Consider the following 27,109-nt stretch of genomic DNA (forward strand, 5'->3'; position numbering starts at 1 on the left):
CAAAGCTATCTGTTATTCAGATAAAAGGAGTGTGTTGATGTCTGTGCCACGAGCTCCCTCTGTCTGCAGACTAGAGAACTCATTCATTCACAACTCCTTTTTCTACTACAAGAGGTCATATCTCTAGCAACACTGACACCTACTGATGAACACTGAGACTTGCAGCTGACCCACATTGTTCAGTCACCAAAAAAAAAACAACCCACAATGTTTTTATACATGTGGGTAAGAAGCAAGAATACTGGGTTACAATGATGCAAACATTAGCAGGCTATTATATTTCCTCATTGTATAAGTTAAAGTGAACAACACAATATAATATCTGGATTGTTCAGCATTGTAATTACTTCAGCACACAAATATCTGATTGAACAGGTATATTATTTAAAAATGATTGTGTATTTAATTATCATTCATCACATTGTATGTTTATTCCATTGTCAATTTAGTGGCTACTTGCCTGAAAGAATCAAAATAAACTCAAATTAAACATATTCATGACTACGGATGTATCACAGAGATGTGGTGACACAGACAAAAGAGGTCCAATGTCCATGCAAAAGATCTGTGTCTCTGATGGTTTATTTGGTCAAAAGAAAGCAAACTAAAAAAGGAAATAGATCCTGCTGCCTTTCAAAAAAAAACATAGGACAACCCAGGTTCATGTTGGTCCTCCACCTGCCTCTTATCTAAATAACTTCAGGTGCCCATAGTGTTACCCAAATACCTAACAAAAGTATGGATGCAAAACTAAATTTACTAACAAATAAATCGCAAAAGTAATGAAAATATATCCTAAATAAAGAAAACATGCAGAATAATCACATAACAACACCCCCCAAATATGAATAAACTAAATACCAATCTAAATTCCAACAAATCAATAGTTCATACAGTCAATATTGTTAATTTTTGTCTTCAGTTCCTAAGATGTTGTGATATGAAATGGTCTTGAACATGCAGCAAACATACATGACACATATTTGTGTCATATATTGTATCTTTCCCATGTTCCAGCTTTATGAGTTTACTTGAACTCCAATCTCAAGTGTAACCGTAAAGGTATCTGCTTGAGCTTCATCTGCCCCCTTGTGGGCGTTTCTATAAATGTGGCTCTAATTGAAAGTTCCTGAATCCTATTCTTTCATTCAGCTCTCAGATGTCATCAGAAAAAACTTTTATCCCATTGAACAGTTGAAAATGTCCGTGGTTCTATGAAATGTTTACTCTCTATGGTAATGTTAGGCACAAGAAACTCTTTTCCCTCTGAGCTAGTTTCTTAAATCAGAAAATAAATCTAAGTTTTGACAACAATGTGTGTCTTGTCGTCGCCTAAAGAAAAAAAAACTTCAAATTAAACATTTTTGATGATGGCTTCAATATCTTCAAAAGTTTGGAAACTTCAGCCAGACATGACACACAAACTAGTTTTAAGGAGCAACATAGAACAGCTAATGTAAATTCCTTCCTTCCAGGTTGTTCACATTTGCTGCATTTCCCTCGTGGTCATTAATTAACCCCTAATGTAGTGTGATGATCTCCCCATGGACCTCATTATGAGCTCATATCCACACTCTCCCTGTAGGGTATGATGAGAAAGACTCTCAAAGTGAAAAATAATATTACAAACATTACATCACCACTCTAAAGTAAAACAAACTATTAGGAGGAATAAATGCCAAAACACACAGAACTGTTACAGTGACAGTAAAACGGTTGTGCCACATTATTCAGGCACAGTACGTACTCTCACTGATACAATGTTGTGTAATCACCTTGAGGCTATGGAACAATTTCCTCTGCACAAAGTCAGCGTTGTGTTCCCCTGGGCTGTGGTGATGGAATATGAGTGCAATCTAATGCACTCAGCGCACACAGGCATCCTGAACCGATTTCAACACATTCACAGTAAATATTTTAAATCAGTGAAACTGCTGTCACGTCTTGCAAACCATATGCTATTTGTAAAGAGTCTAAAAGTTAATATACACTAAAAACACTTACATTGTCTTTTATAGTGTACGGCAGGAACATACTGTAAGGAGAGCTTCGATGGTGTGTGCAGTAGAGGAGAAAGTTGAAATCCTTAAAGTTTCAGTATTCTAGTAAATTAATTTACCGTAAACTAAAATGAGAACTAAAACCAGACTGATTGTCTCTGTAGTAGTCTAATTGAAATAGGAATGTCGGTATAAAGCCTAAGACAAGAGGAGTTTGCAACAAATTGGCTAAAAGTGAAGCTACAAAGACTGTTAATCTGGCACTATCCAAAAACATACTGGATATTATATCATTGACTGATGTCTAAAAGTGAAAGTGCCCAAAGAGGTGTCCATAATTAGGAACGCCTTAGAGGACATAACTGTCTAACTTCACTCAATATCTGATGCTGAGCTCCTCAAAGGGAATTATCCTGCACAGCTTAATGAAAGGACAAGATGACTGTCTTTTTAATTTTTTTCATGCGTTTGGAAACAAAATCTGGATTGTTACTGTCACAGTTCCAGGTTAAGTTGTACATTTTATTCTGTCATCCTCATGTTTCATGTCTTGTGTTTGTGTTTTATTTTGGTTATTTACTGTGTGTCGTTTCAGGACTGATCCTTCCTGCCTCTCCCCTCAGTGTCTCCCACGCTGTTGATTACCTGATGTGTCTCACCTGTGTCCTGTTGACTCCACCTCCCTTCACTATGTAGCCTCTGGGTGCATTCGGATTGTCCCTCATCTATCCTTTCACTATCAACTTTACCTTAACCCCGAAAAATCGTCACAGAGTTAAGGAAAGGTGTTAGGAGAATTCATAAAGGACTTAGCATAAGACGATCGCATTGTTTTGACAATCCAACCGCATTTCCACTTGGCGAAATAATAATAATGTGACAGGACGTTAGTGACGTGGGTCTGCAGTGGTGAAACTACAGTTTTCAGAAAATGGACTACAAAAAGCTATTTCTCCTGTTCCTTCTTACTGGTGAATAATCCATAACCACAAGGCTGGAATTAATATAGAAGGTAGGCTATAAGCTGTCAGGGTCCTTCATGTTGATCGTTTTACAACATCAGTGTCATTAGCCCCGTTTCCACACAGCAGTCCAGTACGGATCGGTACAGTTTGGTATGGTTTGGTTCGATTAAGCCCGATCCTGTTTGCGTTTCCACAGCCACCCGTACCCTATTTGGTTGGCGGCGTGTAAGCCGGATGAGCATAGCATCACATGATAGCAGCTAACAGCTAACAGCTAACCGCTAACTAATAAATTCAACAAAGGAGAAAAACGCTACACAAACAAAACCAACGCTGGAAGACATCCAACAGTTCATCTACTCTGTCACTGACATGTGACTCTTTATTACAAGAACTCAATCAAGCTTTGTTTCAGAGAAGGCTGTGTGCGGCGAGGAGAAGTAGTGACGATTCTTTCAACGAATCAACGGACTGCAGTGTTTAGCTCCGCCTTTTTGGGTCGGCTCGACATTCTTGGCATCCCAACGTAAGGGCCCCAAAAAGTGGGACAGTACAGATCGGTTATTTGGGAATCTTTCCCAGGTTTTGTCCGTGGAAACGCTGCAAAATGCGCGCCGTACCGAGACTAACCGAGCTGGACCGCTCGGTGGAAACGGGGCTATTTTCATAGTTCTGGGTTTAAGATTGTTCAGGCAAATTATTGCAGTGCTAACTTCCACTATCTGTGTCCCTTTTCCTTTCTCATTAACAAGGTTTTATAGGCCTATTAGCCTACAATTTCTCGTATTGAATGAACATCAAATAACTGCAAAGCATCTCTACTAAACATGACACAAGAATGTCTAAAATTAATGTTCACCTTCTTCAAAAACAAAATAAAAACAAAGAGAAAAGGAACAAAAAAGCCATAACAAATTACAACTCAAATAACTATTGAAACCAAATGCAGATTGTCTCCACATTTCTCCTCCATCACATTGTTAGTTTTCGTGAACGGTCATGCGTGAGTCACTTTAAAAGTTGCGGCCGCAAGGAATTGTGGGGCAGCACTTTCTCATCTCCTTTCGTAAAGGATGGTCCAGTGTTTCCTATGCTCCCTCAAAAGCCGCGCCCCTCACTTACACGCACTAGCTACATTGTTTCAGAAGCAATTTCAGCTCATGCTTTAAGTGTTGGCTTGTGCATGCATGGGGTAAAGAGGCTTGATTGGTTTATTAAAAAAAACAACCTTCATCTGTAATTGGTCGAAGTTTTTACAGGCTTACAGCAACTACAGATGAAGGATTTTCTTCATTCCTTTTTCAGAGCACATAAGATCTTAATTATTGTCAGGACATAAAGACAATTTCAACCAAAGACTTCAAAAGTGTATCTGTAGGAAATTACCTACCCTGCCTTTAACTATAGAGAGTTCGAACCACTCTTATCATAGCAGCCACTTAAATGCTTCCGGGGTTAGGGAAAAAAGGAGAGTGAAAGGATATAGGAGGGACAATCTGAACGCACCTTCTATGTTTCCCTCCCTCTGTGCCATTTCGTCTTGTACCTTGTGTCAGCATTCCAGTATTTCTTCCGATAGTCTTTTTGGATCTGGTTTCTGTATTGTAACTTAGCCTTTTGCTTTTTTTTTTTAAAACCTCTGTCTGGAGTTTTTGATCTCTGTGTACAAACCCTGCTTATCATTAAACAGACTTTGGATCTGCCTTCTGAATCGTGCATTTTGGGTTTTATGGTTCAGTGTGACAGTTAACAAGACTTTCTTTTGGTAACACCCGAGGGCCTGATGAAAACCTGAAAAAAAATCATTCATGAGATGTTTACAGACCAATTAGTTCTGGGGCCTTCTTAATAATCATAATAATATGTTTTTATTTGTACAGCACTTTTCTATTGCTCTATAACAGACAATAAAAGCAGAAAGACATTTTTGAAGAGGAACTGTCCACTCCAGAGTTCCCTAAGAACGATGGTAACTTGTCTTGGTAAATGTCTGCATTTGGTACCCATAGTACCTACCCTGAAGCAGGAGCTAAACATGTTCCTCTTAATAGGTTTCTAGGAACTGAAAAAGTTCCTGTGATGTTCAATGAATAAAAAGAAGGAGAGGGTTGAAATCGTTGTGAGACCTATGAAGAATCTCCTGCAGTCCGAAAGACATCAATTGATTTCAAAAAGATTCTTATACAATAAAAATTGCATTACAGTCGGGTTGACATATCGTCAATATAATCTGGCAGTGTGTTTAAAGATGTTGGTCATCTAGTCTTAGATGAACTCACTCAGGTCTGACTGAAATCAGGAACAGAGAATAAACCTCAGAGAATATCCTCTGCACATTGGGGTGCATGCAACAACCACTATACCACCGACTACCCGGAGCTTTTTTTCAGTTTATCTCCTTTCAGCACAATCCCAGTCACCAAACTTTCAAAATGTTCTCATTGGTGAAAATAAAAGTTGAAATCCTTCCTTGTTTAATTAAAATGATGTGAAAGCTGTTACTCAGTTGCTTAAATTGTAAGGCGTTTGTTTTGGATACTGCAAGGGACTAAAGTCATTCAGATCAGATTCGAAGCTTGAGCCAAAGGCAAGAGGACTCGGTTGAAGATCTTGAAGATGTTTCACTTCTCCTCAAAAAGGCTTCTTCACTTGTAAGCTAACTGGTGGACAGAGCTAGAAATGTTTATTCTTAGATAAGGGAACAGAGAGTATTACAAGATTAACTTAATCTGTGTCCAATTATCAAGTATTAATGTACATCCTGCTGCTAATCAGCATCCAGTATTCAATTAACTTCGAGACACAATTAAAAATGAAAAAAGAGTGACGGATATAAGATTCCCTTTAAAGACCCTTTTTAACAGACACATTTTTATTTCAAATAGACTTTTTTAGTGTAAGAAGTGTGCTTCTTCGGTCCCTTTTATGTGAGGCAGAGAGGTTACTCTCATTAAACCCAAACAACTGTGTTGATTCATCCTGGGTGTGGGTTCAGTGAAGCCCACAAACCGTTCTGTATAGCTGTCATCCAGTGGCTTTGTGGGGGATTTCAAAGTGAACAAATAAACGAGGGAGTTTTTCATCATCAACTTTGCAATGACTTTCAATGACTTTGTCTTAATGAGTCCTGATCATTCTTTCTCACACGAGCTCTGAAACACGCGGCACTACTGCTTTCTGTTGAAGTGTGGAACGAAGATTCAAAGTGACAGAGCTCGACACTGAGGGACAGATCTGTATGGCTCAAGGGCTTCTTTCTGCTGATCACTCTAAATCAAGAGCGCCGACTAAATGACAAGTCCTATTAATATATTGGCTTTAAGTCACATAGTAGATAAATTAAATTGGCAATGCACTTCAGGCTCTTTGTCATGGATGGAAGAATAGTGTGGGGGGAAAAAAACCTCTGCATAAAATGCTTGTTAACTTTTGATTTGGATGTTATGGTACCGTAACAATTATTTTAATGCAAAAAATGCTAATGCACATTATTGTTTGTTCATTTTTACTGTTACAGGAATGACTCCATAGTTCCTGCATGATGTATTTTGATTGTTATGATGTCCTCTCCTTCATAGTGTTCTTTAGAAGATTCATATCAAATCGGTACGGATGGAAGTAATTGTGAGGAACTTATATTAGCTGTAGAATTTGACAGCGTTGAACAAATCAGTCACACTAATCTTTATGCTGATCTTGTCTGCTAGCTGTTGCTCTTCTGGCAGCGACCAGCTCAGAGTGTTGACAAGAATCAATGTTTTTTAAATAGTCAATCTTAAAACTGATGGTCTAGTTTGCTTTAAGGTCATATTAGGCATAAACAATGAATTGATTTGGTTTCATTTTATGTTTGTGTGACTTTAATACGCTGTAAAATACCTAGGTTGTTTTTTTGTTTGTTTTCTTTGTTTTCAGAGGACTTTACACAGAACTATGAAAACCAAGATTGTTCAAATGGAGTTCCCTTCATGCCAGTCTGTGAGGGAGCCGATTGAGAAAGGACCTAACAAACTTTTGGTCAACCAACAGGCCTTAAGCCTCTAACAAGTAGCTCTAATATGGTAACTTTGTCTCACCCCTAATTTAAGCATAAACTCCTTAAATTAAATATATATATATATTATATTTATTTATTTATTTATTTATATTTTTTTTTTCTGTACCAGACCATAAAAATGTTTTATTTTCCTGACAACAGACATTTTTTAATATGGGGTGTGTAAGGGACTCCTGGTTCTTTTGGAGCTATAGACTTAAGCCATTCAAGGAACTGCAGTTTTTTTTCTCTTCCATATTTGCATCATTTTTTAACACCAGAGGTTGCTGCTTGGCTGCAGAAAAACGACCCTTAACTTTACAGTAAGTGTATCGAATTTAGTTCTTATTTAGATCAATATAAACATGCAGGATCATGTACAGCTCTTCCTTTCTCAGCCATTTTTGTCTTTTTGTTTACCTACATTGGTCGAAACACTGAAACAAAAGTTTTCTGTTGCAAAAATGGAAAGTAATTAAGTGTCACCAACTTCAAACTTTTGGTAAATTGGGTTTCTGTTAGGGCTGCACAATAAATAGCAATGTTATTGTTACTGCAATATGAGCATTCGCAATAAGCAAAGCGCAAAAGTCTGTAATCATCGCAATAAAAAAGCACTAAAAAATACTTATTTTTTAGAGCAAACATCTTTCACCCAGCATGTGTACATTAGTTTAATTACTGTGCTTCATCTTGTTATTGGAAAGTTGAAGAAGAAAATTTACTTTTTTAATCTTGTGAGGGGAAAGTCAATTCCACACTGTTGTTGAACATGTTAAATAGGCTGAAATACACACACATGCACAAACAGGATCCTATGGATATGCACTAATAGGAAGTGAGGGGGCTGCCCACAGCGAGCACTCCTAAGCTGGTGGGGGGGTTGGATGCCTTGCTCAAGGCAACTGCGACCCTGCAGTGAACAACCCAAGTCCTAATAGACTGAGCTACTGCTGCCCAGACGAAGCAGATATTTTAATGTGTTTATAGCTGAACTGGTTTGATTTATATGGTATACTGTAAATATATATTTTATGACTGCACATAATTGTGGTAGAATTATTTTCGCTATTGCCTTTTCAGAAAACCATCGATTTGATGTTTGTACAAGTTTTAAATGTGTTGCCAATGTATTTTACTTCTTTTTAAGTTGCACGGTAATTTACACACAGTCCCTACCCCACTGATGCAAGTCACTTCCTCTCTCTCTCTCTCTCTCTCTCTCTCTCTCTCTCTCTCTCTCTCTCTCTCTCTATCTATCTCTCTCATTTCCTTTCTCCACCCAGCTGTAGATCAGGATACATGAAAGCTAGGAGCGAGGATAGTGGCTGAAAATAAGAGAGAGGGAGAAAGAGGAGGTATAAGGCAAGAGAGGGAGGAAGGGAGAGAGAGAGAGAGAGAGGGAGAGAGAGAGAGGAGGGGGTAAAAAGGCAAGCCATAGTAGGACAGAGTGTATTGGAGGGCAGCACAGTGTAGCAGCATACTGCTGTGTTGTGAGCATGGAGCAGCAGAACCAAAACAAGAGGAGAAGAGAACAAGGAGGACACAGCTTGTTTTTATGTCTGATCAATAAAAGGTAGATCAGTTCAGATTCTCAGCGATGGAGAAGAGGGCTCTTTAAAGCAGCTCTGCTCTGCACAACTGAATGCCTGCAGGCTCCTTTTTCAGTTCAAATTCCACCACGAAGGGACTTGAAATATGAAGACAAAGTCCCTCCAAACCTCGAGGACCTGAGAGACATCCGGAAACTAGCACTTGACATTTGGACTTAAGGAAACGAGGCATCTTGCAGCAGGATCGAAAACAGGTAAGCATGTTAAACAGATTCACAACACCACACCAAGTATCACCCTGCTCTTTCTTTTCGTTTGAAAAGTGTGTGTGATCCCAGTATCTTATCTCCTCTCCCAAATGGGGATTAAATGGCATCCTAACAGAGTAGGACAGTTGTCACTTAATGTTAGACGATGACAACAAGCATAGGTCACTTGACTGAGCTCAAGTAATATCCGATGACACAACAGCCAAAATACTGGATGACTAAATGTCCTTTTTTTTTTGGCAGTTTTGACATTCCTTGATGGAGGATGTTGGGAAGGATTGAGGGGATTTGAGGGAGCCCTGTCAGGATGTGTTTGCATGGAAATGTCATAAATTGAGGCTCGCAAGCACACTCATTAAAACTCATTTTCAGTGAGGTGCATGCTTATTTGCAGAAATGCACACATTGGCGCCCTGTTGTTTTGCACAAACCATTAATATGACCTCCCGCACATCGAGGTAAGCTGGCACAAGTGAATTCATGGGTGGCATGGACACACAAACACACACACACTCAAAGGGCCACCTCTGTGAAAGTGTGTTCCAGTCAAATGCTCGCAGTACTTAATGAAGTCTATACTGTATCATCAGTGTCGACATTATGGCTTCCTTCCAAGGTGAGCAGAGTGTGGAGGACAACAGAGTGAAAACTGCATGCTGTGACAAACATTTCAACAAGAGAGAAATAGGAGAGAGTGTTCAACACAGGTGCTATGGTTAAGAAATGTATCCTCAAATAAATTATTCTTTGTGCTGTCACACATAGAGAGGGGATCTATACGCGGTGTGTTTGAAATGCTAATATAATATGGGTCACTTTCCCCTTTATTATCAGCATGAGCAGATTCTATTTCATACCCAGTCACACCACATCAGAAATGTTTAAAATTCAAAGCGTAATTAGTTCTGTCTTATCACCCAATGTGCAAAACTTTTTTGACACTCTATAGTTATATCTCATTACTGCGGCATTGAAGCGAGCCCGTGTCTCAGTTCTAGCGCTTTGTTTTGTTTCAACTTGTCCTGCTTACTCATGGCTTTCTTCCACTGCACTGTCTCATTGTAAACTTCTTCCTCTCTTACTTTTAGATGGATGTAATGGTGTGGAAACACTGCCGCTTTCTTCAATTCTCAGACTTTTAAGGCGCACAGACAAGGGGATGGGCAGAAGAGCTGCCGACCTGACAACTCCAGTTCCAGTTTTAGGTGTCCCTGCACTGGTTGGAGTGCGTGGTTGGAGGACGACAGGAGGAGACAGAAGCGGAGAAGCCCTGCTGCTGCAGACGTGGGGGCCTCAGTGCAGCGTTGGTGTTCAAACGTCCCCGGGGATTAGCAGACCACCCACGGTACAGCAACTAACTGATACACTCTTAACTCCATCAGATAGCATTACTCAAACATCTAAAAGCTATATTACCACCGAAACGGAGTACAGAGAGATATTACTGCTAACAAGGAGTGACAAGGAGAAAAGGGCTATTTTAAAACAGAAAAGTGGCGAATCAAAGACAAAAAAGGAAGTGACTTTCAAAGCACTTGGAGGTGAGGACTCTAAGGATGTGACCTGCACTCACAGGAACAGAAGTGGGACTTATTGCTTTGCCAGAGCAATCAAGACCAACCCAAAGTTTGCAGTGAATGCCTCTAATGCCACGCCTAAATTGAAAACTGCATCCAGATACACCAACGGGAGCGTGGTAGATTCAGAGGCAATTGGTGGAATAAGCGTTCATGACGATGAAGCAGAGCCGAGGAAGGGTTCGACGTCTCTCGGAAGAGACCAGACCACACTGGAAGGTCATTATGCAGAGCAGGTTGGGAAGACACTGTTGTTATCTGCTGTAAGACCTTTCGGTATGCAAAAGAAAATATGCAGCAATTGTGGCGGGAAACAGTATTTAACAACAGGAGTCAGCACTTTAAAAGAGAACAGCCCTATGGCCAGTGCTTGCCTTGGAGAGAAACCAATTAAGTCAACCCTCACCTTAACCCATATTGGAAACAACCAAATGCCAAGTCATAATGAAGTCCCAGACAGTACCTCATCCAGAGAAAATAGAACAAACATTTCAGTCAATCCACATCCGTTATATCTTAGTGAAGAACTTAAGGACCGCAAAGCACCCCATCCGGCTTGCCCAGTGCACTCTAGAGCCCATGTAGTCACTTTGTCACAAATTGATTCTGCCAGTGAATCAACCTCTACTCAACCCACCACTATCCTGCATGCCAACACCATCACTGTCACTAAAGCGACCATTGAAACCAGAAAAGACAATTCCACGCCAGAATCTTCCCTGAACACGACCTCACAAGATTGTAAAATCCAACGGCCGACAAGTCTCATGTTGGCTCCACAGATGGCCACAGCTACAAAATCAAATAACCCCCTATCACAAACTTATCCGAAGCCAACCAAAATATCGGCACAAAACTCAACACTAAAAAATGTGCCAAAAGATGTTAGTGTGTCTGTACATGCCGCGTGTCCATATGCCACAGCTGGAGTATACACAAAAACTTCCAAAACCAACAGTCACCAAACAACTCCCATCTTTAATTCCGCCCTGATGTCTACTGAAAGTATACCTGCTAAAGTTGCTACTGAGAAAACCGTGCCCTCAATCCACACAGTAAGAGTTGACATAGAGGCGCGTAAAACTGATAGCCCACGAATTACCCCTAAATGTCCAACCTTATCAAGGACAGTGAGTGCATTAGACCCCTTTCATAAACCAGAAGCTTCTGCGCGACCTTTACCTGCAAGGCCACCTCGTACTTCATCTGATCCAGGTCATAAACTACAATCTGAGTCATCCCCAAACGCCGTCAACAAATCGACAGGTAAACGGACATCGCCTTTTACGGACATCTCGACAAGTGCACCACAAACAACGCCACATCCATCTCTCAGCACTGTTGTAACACAGCACACTTTGAATCAAAACTCAAAATCTGATCAAATTATGCACACAAGCACTGAACGCAAAACCGTTTCCGTTGAAATTCATCTTATCAGACCTACCTCCTCAAAGTCTGAGCCTGCACTTTATGTTTCTACAGTATCTCCTAATGCAACGAAACACAGAGACTCAAGAGTTAGGTTACCTTCAAGAGCTGCTGCCACTTCCACTTCCACATGTAACAGCCCTCTATACAAAAATAAAACCCTCAGGAACTCCTCAATCAATCTGAAAAGTTCACCTCCCACTGCTGCCACCTCTTCATCTACAATGGCAGGAAACCAAAGCACTGTCTGTTTTTCAGGTACAAAGTCTCAATCAGCAACAAAACATGGCAGAGAACTTGGTCGGAATGAAGACACACACACAAATCAACTAGCAAAAGACAAAAAAACTCAATCTTATAATGAATCTGTTTCATCAGGCGTAGTTTCCAATCAGGAGAACAACTCCAAAAGAACTCCAGTTCCATTTTCTGAGCCACTAAATGTGTCAAAAAGTCAAAACAGAGGCGTTGATGCAAGAAACCCTAAATCAACCATTCCACCAAACACGCAGTCGTACAATGACAAAAACAAATCCAATGGTAATCTAATCAATGAATTAGCAGCGTGTGAGTCAAAGGACCATGAAAATTCAAATCTATCACAGGTCACTAGCCTTCTGAATAACATTTCCCTAATGAAGTCAAGCAGCTCTTGTCTGCAGGGTTGCATGAACACAGACCAACACAGATTCCTACATTATCAAGGATGCACAGGCACTCAACATGAGGGGCACTATGGTGCATGCCCACCAGCCGAAAAAGCCCAGGACACAGATTTAAATACAGAAAAGTTTGCCTTGGGAGTTTCAGTCAGGCGTGCACACATTAAACATAAATCCAATGCGGAGAAACAAACACATCCAAACAAGTCAACACCCTCTGTCACAATGCAAATAAACCTTGCACTAGCAAATAAACACGTCCGCCCCGTAATCGAATCTTCAGTCCACCAAACCTCGAGTTCAAATACTTCATCTCTACCACCAGCACAAACACATCCAGAGTTGTCTTTTACTGCAACAGCCCCTGTTAGCAGTAAGGGAGAGCTTTATTCACGCACAGGCTCTGAAAGCGAGCCTGTATTGGCATCATCAACAATGCACAAGGCATCCCCTGCTTTCCTCCAAACCTGCAAGGCAGAAGCAATCATCAGACAGGGTTCGAAGTTTAGCCCCGCTGCCCCTCGGCTGTGCCCGGAGGACCCCCACCTGGCTCACTCCCATCCAGCTGAGGCAGCCCTGTTGCTGCCTCCCTCCCCGCAGTGCTGCAAATCAGCAGCCCTTCAGCAAAGGCTGGAGACGGTGGAGGCCAGCCTGGCAGCCAACAAGGACAGGATAACCACTCTGCTTAACATTATCCATGACCTGGAGACATGCTACTCTCCAACGAGCGGGTAAGAGGGTGTGTGTGTGTGATTGTCTGAACGTTAGTGCGATGTAGGGGAAACTCACAGTAACAAGAGTAAGGTTTTTATACTTTTTTTTTTAGCTCTAGAAATGCAATAAAAGATTCCTTTTGTGCTCATGAAACATTTAGCTTATAGTTAAGCTGCAATACAGAACCTGCAGGATGGATATGATGTATGTATTATTAATAATCTTTACCTCAAGGGCAAGACAGGTGTAGCTTTTTGCCAAAATCTGGTATAGAGGATTACTTGAACAGCAGTTCTGCATTGCTGATATTTGCCTTCCCTTTAGGAACTTGATGAAACAATTAAACTGCTTTATAATTCACTTGTTTGACAGATTGCAAAACAACATATTGTACATTTTGATGTTTAATCAGTTTTTGTGGGTACATTTTCATCCAATTATTGATTACTGTGACTGCAATAGTTTGCAGGCAGACGTGGTTGTAATGACTGAAAGTTTGCCACTGAAGATCAACTGTACGGGGCAGACGTGTGCAGTACAGATATATGGGGTCGAAGTGGTTCATATCAATCAATCTTTATTTCTATAGCACATTTAAAACAACCTTGGTTGACCACAGTGCCGTACAAGCAAAAAAGCACACAATAAAAGTGAAAAATATGGTAGGGTTGGTCATCTCCTAACCGACAGGTTAACTACACATCTACATATCCAATGTGACACTGAACCTCAATGTGTTCCCGCTGCTTCGTCAGCGGCGGACAAATGGGATTAGTTGCTTTTGATGGTCACTTTACACATAAACCAGTCCCATCGGGGTTAATGGGAAGGTGTAACATGTTGGTGTAAAAGCACTATAAGCTCAATTCCATTTACGTTTTGTTTAAACTCCCAATTTAGGTCAGTTATAGCCGAGTAAAAATTGCTGACAGTGCACGTTTGACATTTGGAAATCCTGTGTGATGCATTAAAAATGACTTTTATCTTTTTATCTATTATGTTCTGCTCCAAAATGTAAATTACATTTTTGCATGTGTATGTTCACAATATAGTCAATTATTGTCTTTCTGCATATTTTTCGTGCCATTCACATTTGAAAAACAAGTCTTTAAAAGAGCTACAAACTGTCACTGTGTGTGACCTGTAGCCCAACAAGGTTTTGAGGGCAAAACCGAGTGTGACGATGTTTTAAGATTGGCACAATCATATTTTGTGATGTAAATTTGATCATTTTGATGAAGATCCATTGTTCAATTGTTCCTAATTTGCAAATTGGTCTGGGAGCGTGCTGCGAGTGTGAGAGAAACCTGCATTTTCACATGAGCAAGTCTCAGAGAGGTTTATTTAGCCCGATGACTCTACTGGGACAAACACAAAGAATTAACACTGCCTTCTGGCAATGTGTCACTGTCAATCATTCTTATTGACTCCTGTGTGCTAATAAGTCTTGACTGCCTCAGAGGTCATGTTTCAGAATAACCAACTCCTTATAACTGATTGATGTCTGATGTTAAAATGCATGTTAAACATCTAATCGCTGCCAGCAGCACTGAGTTAATAGACTGAGAGGATGAGTGGAAAGAAAATGATGCGCTTATTTACTGTCTGCTATTTAATTTACCTCTATTTTTATCCCAGGCGGCGATGCCACAATACTGGGCAGGACCTCAAAAACTGCTCAACCTGCCAGAAGACCGCTTGTATTATGTACAGGTGAGATAATAGTGCAACTGCCAATCTTGTCTGCATGCAATATGAAGACTGATAAGTGATCGAAGCAGCCTGGGGAGTCGGTTCTTGCCTAAACGACAAAACTATTGTTGCAGAAAATTACGAATTTATAGAACGAGAACGCTTTTGTTAGCTATGTGCTGTGTCCCATGGTTGGAACAGGACATTTTTAAGAAACACTTCTGTAAGCTTTAAACATTTAAACGATTCAATATTTAAAAACAGGACTGTTTTGGAGACATATCATGAGCTCTTCTCAAAATGACTTTTCGAAATATTTTGTCACAGCAAACGCACAAAGGATTACTTTGTTCAAGGACATATTTGAAACACTATTTTTTTCACAAAGTTTCCTTTGTGCATGAGACACTATTCATCAAGATTAAACCCATTTGGCATCCCAGTTGTCGGGCAGTTCTCCGCCAGCCGGCTCCCTTCACTTCACAGAAAAGGAATGACTTACTGTAACGGGCAGCTTACCAAATGAAAAGCTCCTTACTCCTCATTTGTTTCCCGCTCAGAATACATACAGAGATTACATTTTCCTCTCACAGCAAAAACCATCAATCTTTTTGGAGCAACTGTCAAATTTAAGCACCGACTGATTGTGACTCAATCTGTTCACACAGCAGATTTATGCAGATTGAGATTGAGACTTTTTTAAATTAAAAGCTGCCAAAGAGGAAGAAAGACAAGCCCAAGCAGGCTGCATGATGGATTCATCACGGTCACCTTGCTGAAGTCATTGCTGGCATTGTTTATCCGCAGGAAAAAAAAGATTCAAAAGGGAAATATTATGTATTATCTGTTTAGTTTAACAGATATCTGCTTTAGAAGGTTCAGAACTGTAGTCATCCTGAACTGTTTAGTCTGTTGGAGTAAAGAGTTTTGCACATTCCTTGACAATTTTCAAAGACTCATCATTCAAAAGTGCTTAGACTTGCATTTCTCTCTTGGTTGCACCAATTAGCTCAAATGTTGCATCAGGTGGAGGCAACAGAAAAAATAAAAATAAATAAATAAACAATGTTCACAGAAATTCCGTACATGCAAGGGAGGATAAGAAATCTAAATCTTCTCATTGTCTTTTTTGGAGGGGAAAAAAGCCCTGTGCTCTACAAAGCAAAACCTAAAAAGGTCTTTATCTTAAAATATTCAAAGGATGTGTCTCGATCCGTTTATTTTCTAGACTGCTTTTGCATGACAAAAAGATGTTACATAAGTTGATTGCTGACTGCTGTATGTTGGCATCTGGTCCTTAAAGGCCAAGTGGGAGATAAAGATATTCAGACAAGATGTGTGCACCTTGAGAGAAAAAAAAAAGGAACGCAGAATGCCTGCCTGTCGTAACCAATTAACCACTTTGAAATCTGACAAGGAAAAAGCATCCCACATGAAGGAAAACAACACTATCAAGTGAATTGTGGCTATAAATGTAATTCTAAAAGCATGTCATTTAGCAGGAGCTGCATTTCAAACATGTTATCCTTTTGGACGTGTGCCTTTTTGCCTGTTTTTAGTAATTTTGTGCTTCTTTCTTTCTGCTCAGTGTGGAGTATGACTTCAGGCAGCAGGAGAGACGCTTCTTGGAGGTCCTGAATCATTCAGTGAAAGGAAATCATTCTTTCTCAGCGCACCTGACCCAGCCCTTGAACTTTGGCCTGCTCCGAAATCTCATCCTGAAGAGATACAAAAAGTCAAAGGTGAAAAGCAAAAAGCTGTACAAGACTCTGTTCAAATGGCTGCCCAGGAAAATCCAGCATGTATAGACACTTTTTTTAACAATACCTGTGTACTGTCTAAGCCTGTGTTACAAGTGACCAGCAGATGCCCCTGCAGAGGACTCCCCTATTATTCCCTGATTACCCATAGAATGAGATTACTCTGAATTACCGTGTGGAATTTCACTCTCCTGCACTTTGTCAAAACCTCTAAGCCAGTTTTTACACTGGAATTATCCGCCTGATCTCTGTGACCTTAAGCTAGTAACATTCATAAGGAATTCATTCACTTTGAAAGCTGGTGCTTTTGTTGTGAACATGCCTGCTTCAAATTGATGGCAAACCACAGCTGCACATTTCTTCACATCATTTTACCTTTGACGTGGAACTCTGTCAGCAATATCAAGGTTAATCTACTATGATATTTGTTTCATGCTACAGTACATTTCCCCCCCTAACCTGCCTTTACTGTATGAATAATGGGCAATATAAATTTGGGAAAATGCAAAAATAAATCAGAATTTACAAGCTGTTTATCTGTCTGTAAATGTTTCTTTGGTCCAGGGCTGTTTTGGGGGATCTCCTTTTGTAAATGTTCTGCTTGTTTGTGCTACAATATGTGTAAAGACATACAAGCTTCAGTGCATCTTAACCTTTTTCAAGACTGCAAACTGGCCTCACAAGAGGAGAAGCCACAGAAACATTCATTACGCGTTTGCCAATTGTGCTGATGGTCTCCAAATCCCCGAACAATCTCAACTTCATAAAAGGTCCTTGTGTAAAACAATGACATGAGGAGAGGCAGCAATGAAGCGTGAGTCACAACTGCAATTCACGTTGCACATGCATAGAGCCATGAACACACTTATGGGTGCGGGAACAGAAACATAAAAGAGAAAATACAGCAACATGGAACAAAGCCTTGCGGTTGGTTTTGCTGAAGCATTCATAAATTATCAACGTCAGGGGAACATGGGATTTGGGGTATTTTGGAAAAAAGCTACTGGCAAAAAACGTGCAAACATTTTGTTGGCGCTTTAAGCAGAGATAGTGATATAGCCTTTTGAGGAGGTAACACTTTAATTAAAATGCCTCTTACAAGAGAGAATACCAAAGGAAAATAACATTCTTGCAGTAATAGTACCAAAGGGAGACATGTGGCTCTGCCTTGTAACCACATGCAGGAAAAATGTTACTTTTTTGCCCATGGTTTCTTATTTACAAGAAATGATAACAGTTGATGTACGAAGCAAAAATGCTCAAATGATGTTTTACATATTTAAAAGTGTTAGGCAGCACTTTACACTTTTAGTAAAGCCATGTTTTGTACTCGTTGCTCTACTGTGTAAAGGTCTAACTGAACATGTGAAAATGTCTTGCACAGCCTTTGTGGCTCTGGATGAGTCAGTGGTGTCTGATAAAGGCTAATCACTACCAGGTAATGCTATCGTTAACATTTTAAATCTCAGAAGAACAAAGGGGGACATCAGCTGAATGGTATCAAGCTGTTCAACAACAGCAGAGACACCAACCTCTTAATAACTGTCTGTCTGCACATTTGGTTTTGAGGAATCAGTATCAGTGTGTTAAAGATAGCTGTCTTTAATTTCAACATAAAAAAACATTTAACTTCCAGGAATAAATCATTGCAGAAACACATTTGGAGGGTCTTCTTAATGTTCCAACTGTATGTGGATATTGAGCTGTGTGGAACGTGGATATTAGGACATAAGTATATACATTGCCTCGTGTGATGTCACTGGGGTCGGAATTGGACTTGGACTGAAGACCGCTGAAGCTGGCTCTTTATCTCGAACCAGTCGAGCTGCTTAAGGCTTCAATAGCCGCTATAGCATAACACTAGGCACAACCGCCTGTGACCAAACAACCAAGCAGTCTTAAGGTGGGGCTCTCGAGACATTGACAAGGAGGTTGTGAGATGCCATTCTAAAAAGAAAAAGAAAAGTAATGATTTGAAATTGCCTTTTTTTTCTATTATAATGAAGATATATACCAAAAAGTAGTTCAATTGGAAGTAATTCAAAGTCATTAGGTGAGATTTACGTTGAATGGTAAATCTCACTTCATTGTGTTTTTTTGGCTCCTGTGTTCTTTTGTGTATTGTTCCGATGCCGGTGTTTGGCTAGGCCTATTAGTGCATGTGTTAAAGTTCATCGTTAAATGTAAATGTATTACCCACTAAGCCAGGGGTCCCCAAGTAAGTGCTGTAATTTTGAGGGTTGCGGGTCACACTACTTGCACATTGGCCGTGAGCAGACATTTTTTCCGTACAGTACATCACCACGTTTACTTAAGGGCTAGACTTCATTACATGTTGTGTATGTGTATGTACTTGACATCATTCACCTAATGTGTATTCCTGTCAAACAGAAAAACATACTTGCCTGAACCACGGCAATGCAGAGAAAGACAGAGGAGACGATGAAGAAGCTTACAAAATGTCCTTTACAAGTTGATGCAGGGATTTTATATTCTTCACTGAAACACATACTGCGTTTGGAGCAGAAGACAAACCATTCAATAAAACCAAACATAAACAAGCAATTTTGTGCTGTGATGCTATCTGACCTTTAATGCAAATTTAGTTTGAGTTTGTATTTGTGACTTACAGGAAACTCTGGGAGAGAAAAAGTTCAGTCTCTGGGACAATATGGAGCTCCAACAAAGTCTCAGAACGAAAAATGAATATACAGGCCAGTCAACGTAGTGCAATTTTGCTCCATATCAAATGAAGTATTTGACCATTAATGAACCCACTCATCATCAGTGAGAACATTAAAGGGTTACATTTTAAAATGAATATACACATACAACCCTGGTTGAAAACCTCCCAATACAGCCATGAAAGTGTGTGGTAAATTCACATAGTGGCAGAGAAGAAGAATAGAGTGTGTCCCCCGTGATGTCATCATAACAACATGATAGTATTGCGTTCTTTTTTTGAGGGCTGGTAACTGGATAGAGCTGATATTAGAGAGGCAGATATCGAGAGGAGAAATGACTTAATCAATACTGAACTGTCTGTTATGCCTCAGGAGATGATTCAGCACAAGTCAGGCATGAAACTGCAGTGCTGTTGTAAATATGGTGTGCACACCAATCTAAAAACACAAGAACACCTTAAGTGGTTTTTAAAGTAGGCTTTTCTATTTCCTGCGCTGTGCGTCGGCTTCACTTTACAGGCTTGTTTAGTGTCTCGTAAAAATCTGCAGGACAGTCTTTAAATCTGCATGTGGGCCATTGGGGTTTTTAGGTACAGTAAAATGTACATTATAGAACTTGGACCATTTTCTGGGGTTTCTTATATTTATTTAATGATTTCTTCACAGCTTTCGTTCTGAGACTTTGTTGGAGCTCCATATTGTCCCAGAGACTGAACTTTTTCTCTCCCAGAGTTTCCTGTAAGTCACAAATACAAACTGAAACTAAATTTGCATTAAAGGGCAGATAGCATCACAGCACAAAATTGCTTATTTGTAGCAAATAAAGTAACATATTTGGTTCTAATCAAAATTATGTATCCTGTATGACCGTTTCCAACTACTTAGCCATAAGTAACCCAAGTAAGATTCATATTTCCTAAAACAGTATGTAAGACTGTAACTGCATGTGAAAATGTAAAAACCAGTAACTATGAACAGTTTTTGTAAAAGTGTATTTGTGTGTTCTGTATGGCCAAATCAAGCTCCAGTTCTCCTTAGAGGCTTTTCAACAACACAAAAAATAAAACCGCAACTGAAAAACTTCAATCCCAATTGCGCAGAGTTACTTAAATTAACTCTGAATAGATTGGCTCCCTATAAGGTGAAAAGATTACGAGCATTGCCAACACTACAGAGAGTAGCACCCGATCTGCAGCCCTGTGAAGCCCTCAGCTACTTTCAGCTCATTATTTTGGTTCACTGGTCCGTCTGGTTGAGGTCCAATAGCTCATACCAGCCCCCTGCATAAAAAGCCATGGGCAGCTGCCAGCTCAGAAGCTTAAACACACTGCACACTACCTGTGCATAGGAAAGCAGAGGGCTGAACTTAATGGGAAGCCTGTGGAGAGTGCAGAACACATAGCGAGCCAAAGGGACAATTGTTTTTGTTTTGTTTTTTTTATTTCAAACTTGAAGCTAAAACAGAGCTAAAGACTGAGTGACTGGACCTAATTTGACAGATGGCAAGAGAGAGATGTGGCTCTGTTGTTGTTGTTGTATAAGAACTGGCAGTTGTTTGCTAATTGTAAAGCAGAAAGACCCTGAAAAGCTATCTTATTAGAAGCTTCTGCCATGATGCAAGATGGAGTCAGACTAAATGTAACTTTGTATTCCTCTGTTGGTTAAATGGTTATTTCTGGATAACAAAATTAATAAGATGGGTTTTTTTATGCTGTTGGTGATTATCTCTGTACTGAGAAACTGCTAAAGTTTGACCTTGATGCTAATGAAAGAATGCTAACTTCACTGTGATATCCTCTTTTTTTCAGCTGGCTAATTCTAGCTTAATAGCGATAACCACACTTTTTTTTTTGCAGAGGCCGTTGAATCATTGGCTTTGCAAGAATTCTGACCTTAACCTTATAATTGGATTAACTAAAATGTGGATACAGAGGTGAACTGGGCAGATGTTGGAGCTGGTTAAATAAAAAGCATTTGATAAGGTGCACAACTTGGCATTTCAACATAAACATGTCTGTGTTGTTGTGATTTTACAGCCTGGACAAATGAGGTGGACCGCCAAACAAACCCACACGCCATCCCCGGGGCCACATCAAATAAGTAAACTGAAGGCATGCCACAAACACGCACGCCACACTCAAAAAGGCCACTAGTGCTGCTTTGCGATTTGTTGAGTTTCTGCTGCACATTAAGCTGGATTCAACACTGATGATTCGTGCATGCTTTTAATCCAGTAACACATATGCTAATCATTTGACAACTCAGGACAGCCTAAAATGTAAAACATCATAGAGAGCACTTTACCGAAGAACATTTCAAACACAAATGGTCATTTTATCATGACATGAAGGCTTAAAGGCAAAAGAAATTCCATGGATATTGTGAAATTATTGCAAGCTTTAAAATTAGTTATTCTTCTTTTTTTGTATTTCTTGTCCTCCCCACCTGAGACAGCAGAAAGGACAAAGTTGTTTCCACTCCAATGCTTTTCTCCCAGGGTGTCCTGCTGTACACTTTCATAATTTAAGATGGAAATTCTCTAATAATGTCAGTTATTTAGATTTCCAGCAAAATCAACTTTGAATGGATATAAATGATATGCATTATGCTAATGAATTGACCGTAATCATTGAATCCACGATAAACTAAGCACTGAAATATTTGTGGGTCTTGTACAAACTTTACATAAGATAAGATAATATAAGATAAGCTTTGATTTATCCCACAGCAGGAAAATGAGCAGTGTTGCAGCACCAAATAGTGAATGTAGAAATACAAAGAGAGCACGCATTGCACACAGAGAAGAGCAGAAACAGAGCTGCAATTGTTGCACATGTAATTTGAGCATTCACATGAATATAGAAAAGACGATGCACACAGTGTACAAAAACATGTTATTGCAACAATTAAGTATATTATTTCACATAAGTGTCAGAAGACAATATAATAGATATGGTTATAATGATGATATTTATAATGGAATATTTATTGTTGCATGGAGTGAACTGTTTCCAGTTTGTGTGTTTTTGTGATCTAATGGGAGCGGACTTAAACAGTCTGACTGCAGCAGGAAGCGAGGACCTGCAGTATTCCTCCTTCATGCACCGCGGGTGACGAAGCCTGTCACTGAAGGAACTGCCCAGTGCTGTTACTGCACCATGCAGGGGGGTGGGAAACATTCGCCATCCGAAATCAGAGCTTTGCCATAATCCCCCTGTATCCCACCACCTCCATGGGGTCAAGGGGACCTCCCAGAAGAGATCTGCGCTTGCTCACCAGTTTGTTTCTGTGATGCGGTTGCCCAAGCAGACCACTCCGCACAGGATGGCTGATGCCACCAAACAACACACAGGTACTTATAAGAGTCCTTTATTTAAATGTCCATTCCCTGGATGTTCACCAGTGTTACCCACATTTTTCTAGAGGTAGTTCCGCTGGCACCCGTCTACAAAGTCCTGGTTCTGTTCGCTGTACTTCCTCGCATCCCCATCCGTGATGAGGCCGACAATGGCAGAGTCATTAGAGAACTTCTGAAGGTGACAGTCTGATGTATTGTTGGAGTGGTCGGCTGTGTGATTGGTGAAAAAAAGGGACCAAAACACTAGACAACCAAGTCAGACACCCGGTCCTTAGTCCCAGTTATTTCTTCATCTTCCTACTAGCTCTTTCTGCATCTCCTCCCGATCTCCTGACCTAAAATATCTCCTGTTGTCTTTCAGGAGAGCCATAATGTCAAGGGTAATCCATTATTTTCTGTTGGCAAACCGTGTACAGTCCTTGTGGGTACAATGTAATTCACACACTTCCTTTCCAGTTGTTTCAAAGCAGTCTTTAAGAGCCTCATCCTCATCGGACCCTCTTTATCAACATGGCAGATGTTTGTCTGTGTACCAGTATAAGGGATTTGTAAAGAGGCAGGAGTTGAACCAGGCTATGATCCGATCTTCAAAGGGGAGGGAGAGGAAAGTAAGTGTATGCCTCCTTGGTGTTGGCAAATAAAAGGACTAGTATTAGTTTTTTCTGTGGTGTGGCAGGTGACATGCTATGTGAACGTGGGCAAAGTAGAGGAAGGAGGGGCAACAAACCAACTGTAATCTGCTTGTATATGTGTAAATAGTGTAAGAATGAGCAGCAGGTTTCATCGTGAATCCAATCTGACAATGTCATCACAATAAAGGTTTACACCCTCAAATGCTTTTTAAACGTGTCACCTTGCTGTGACACCCACAGTGCTAATTGGTTTCTCTGAACAGATTTCCACACAAAGGCATGAAGAGGGGTTTTTTTTTTTCTACATTTTATTTCTAAGAAAATAAGGTTCCTTCATGGCACTGAGTGGACAATGTTGTTGCCTGTAACAAATGCATGTAATAATTAGCGTGCTGTAAGCTATTTCCTTTGTTGCCGAGAAAACGCCAGCAGTAAACTATTCATTATTAATATTACTGAATCTGACGCAGAAAGGCTGACGGTTGATTGTTACATTTAATCATTGAAACAGTCTGGGCAAAACAATGGTGGTTAAAAAATAAACCACATGACACAGGGATAGTTGTACTTTGGTTGAAGATTATATCTCAGCATTTCAAAGATTTGTTTTAAGTTTTGCTTTGGTTTCATATTTAAACGTTACTGTTTACCTCCACAGCGTGACACTGATACTGTTGAGGTAAAAGCCATGTAATCAATTAAATACTTACATGGTTGTCCCCTTTTAACTTTATGTGCACTATAGTGTTCAATTCAATTCAAGCAACTTTATTATTCCCTCTAGGGAGTATTAGTTTGGGTAAGTCTGATTATTGAGTTAATACGGTATGTGTTGGTTTTCTTGTAAGAATGTGAAATTAGATCTTCAATAAAACCAGTGTTTTAAATTATGCCTCGATCCGTTTTCACACTCTCAAGTTACAAAGAAGACCTTTCAGATTAAGAAAGTGTCACTGTTCATAGAGCTGACCCTAAACTCACATGTAGTTCATTTGATTATTTGGTGAATTACTGATCTGGAAATAAATGTTAAGAATGTGAAAAAAAAAGTGCTACCACGCAGATGTAAAGAAATGTTCTCTTAAATTATACAACGGTGTGGTCTGGATGCAAAGAGACAGCAGTATGGTTGTCAAGTGAGAATGCACAGATTCCCGAGCTGTATCTGTGACCTCATTATTTGTGGACAAACAGCCGCAGCAGATACGAGCCAAATGTGGCACAAAAATTCTGCAGGCGTGCCAAGTTTCCGGTCAGTTGTAAAAGCATGCAGATGATCTCAGTTCCCATGTCAGCGTTTGTTTTGTCTGTGCATATCGGCTCCTTTGATTAATATGCAATCGCTTTTCTCCCATTATGTCCCGCAAATATAAACATCACAGACCCTTCTCTGTTTTCTCTACATGGAAACGTTGCTGCCGGTTTGATTCACAGACACAGCCAGTGACTCAGTGTGACGTGGAGACGCGCTAGCTGTGTTCCTCGGGGACAAAGCGGGTTGGAAGAGGGCAGAGAAGGGCAGATTAGGGTTTACTCTCTCTCCTTCTCCCAGGGTCGCGTGTCGTCCACAGGGGCTTTAGAGGAGCAGCAAACCACTGAGATGTCAGAGATTTGCTTTCCTTGGGACGGAAATGTAATATGACAGAGCACAATGGAGCAGGAAGGAGAGAGTGTAATTTCTTCACAACAGAGTAAAGGAGCACATTGGAGATTCTTTTTTTTTTTTTTTTGGCCTGGTGTTATTTAAAGTTGAAAAATCTGACATTTCGGCTGTTTTTTTGTGCTGTCCGTTTTGATGGCTTCCATAATATTGCACAGTGTGTAAATCCACAGTTAGGAAGCTGATAAAGGTATTTCGAAACATTGATGGTGGCAGACATCACCAGGATAGGTTTTGAATGTCTTTATATGGCTTTGTATTATCAATCATTGTTGTTGTTGTTGTTTTGTTTTTTTTGTGTTTAATTAAAAACAAGACACGATTATAAAAGCCCTGCTTTGGCTTGAACATAGTGGACCAAGTTGGGGTTTTTTGCTGGTAATAACTTCCGTCATTACCCCTAGAGGGCAATACGTTTGGCCAAATGGGACCATGTCACACAGCACATACTGTAGAGATATGAATCTAAAACAACCGCCCCATAACGACAAACATCTCATATGGCCGTTGCTTGTTTGTAAAGGTCCAACCTTTGATTAATGGATTTTGTCCACTGTACTTTTCGTGTGTACTGTACCTTTCTGGTTTAAGAAAAAAGTCAACCTACTGGAGAGTAAAAGTCATTGAATGAGAAGAAAGGTGAGAAAAGACATATGTAGCCACAAATATGAAATAAAACCCTCAACAGAGCTTTAGTATCAGAAAGACATTTTCAAAAAAGTTAGTTCAGTATAGTTTTTTTTGACAGCTTGGCTAATTGAAGTTTTGCACACAAAAAGGTAAAAAGTTCACAATGCTTGTGAGTGGCAGTGTTGTGAGGTATAAATAAAAACCACGACAAACACAACATTGCACAAACACAACTAAATGGGAAAACAACAGGCAAGACTGTAGATCACAACTGGTGGCATGCATGGAGATCTCTGTCATTAGAGCAGAATAGAACAGAGGGGAAAGTATACATCATAATAATACTATTAAAACTGCTGACAAATAAAAGCTTACAGCAGGACAGAGCTGGATCTTATTCAGGGATAACTGGGAAAATAATCTTTTCTGCATAAGCAATCAAAGGCCCCCACGCCTCTCTGAATTTCTGAGGATCCTTTCAAGCTGTAAGTTGTTAAAAATGTCTCTTACCCAAAGAGTGTGGGAAGGATGTGTTGGTGATTTCCTTTTCATTAGAATGAGGCGTCTAGCTAACAAAGACAAGCGATCAGATCTGCATGCGGTCTAAGGGTACCTGAGAGATGCTTCAACGTAGTTTTTGAGATATTTAATCTGGGCTGAGTCTTTTCTTATTTGGAAGACAGCTGTGATTGAAGAAGAAAGCCCAGATATGGAGGAGCAGAAACATAAAGCAAGACAGAGCGACGGCCTTGAATCAGTGAGAGAAAGCTTGTTAGACAGAAGCATCACTTCGGGCTCTCTCGCGTCTTGTTAGCACACCAGTGTGAATATGGATGATTGACAGACAACACAGCCTGAAGACCTTTTATTTCCTGGTAATGGCCGAGAGGAGTCTTATTCTACAGCTGGAATTATTTTGCCAAGCCTGCTCCCTGCTCAACACACACAATCTGTCATCAGTACACCAACTAAACAGGTTTACAAAAACACTCCGAGAAGGAGACTGCACATGCATATCCTTAAAAGCTTGGTGCTTCAATTATTCTCTACAATAAAAGATGTAGTCCATTGATTTATAATGTGGTTCATGTTCAGATAATGTTGATCGCACTCTCTGCTGGTAGTGTGGAAGTATCAAATATTCAACTAAGCGGTTGAAATGTTACGTCTTTTTTTTAATACAAATTCGATGGTGATGACATCATTTTTTACTATGGTTGTAAGATAAATGCAGAAGAGGAAAAGGAACAACATTTAAAAGAACTATGGAAATTTTTTATACTAAAATGTAGAATTGTGTTTTGTTCCCCTTACCTGCTGCACACCTGAGTGCAATCTATGCTTTGGGAGGAGGATGGGGTATTTACCGTGGAGGAGCAAGAGAGACAGGGGCTGACACTGAGCAGCACAGTGAAGAGCTTTTGTCATCCCTTTTTTTACTGTTTCTACTCAAGCATGTTTAGATTGCTGGGTTTTGATGTTAACG

General features: G+C 40.0%; 1 protein-coding gene across 1 annotated transcript; it reads left to right on the forward strand.

Annotated features, from left to right (window-relative positions):
• The first annotated feature begins 8,298 nt into the window (after positions 1-8,298).
• Positions 8,299-17,191, forward strand: LOC306832088 (uncharacterized protein). Its single transcript, XM_079356496.1, has 4 exons — positions 8,299-8,808; positions 9,912-13,224; positions 14,846-14,920; positions 16,488-17,191. Exons 2-4 carry the CDS (start codon positions 9,983-9,985, stop codon positions 16,705-16,707), a joined length of 3,537 nt encoding a protein of 1,178 aa, XP_079212622.1. The 5' UTR covers positions 8,299-8,808; positions 9,912-9,982; the 3' UTR covers positions 16,708-17,191.
• The last annotated feature ends 9,918 nt before the right edge of the window (positions 17,192-27,109 follow it).

The sequence above is a fragment of the Symphodus melops genome (assembly GCF_947650265.1).
Source record: "Symphodus melops genome assembly, chromosome: 11".
In the NCBI taxonomy this organism is placed as follows: domain Eukaryota; kingdom Metazoa; phylum Chordata; class Actinopteri; order Labriformes; family Labridae; genus Symphodus; species Symphodus melops.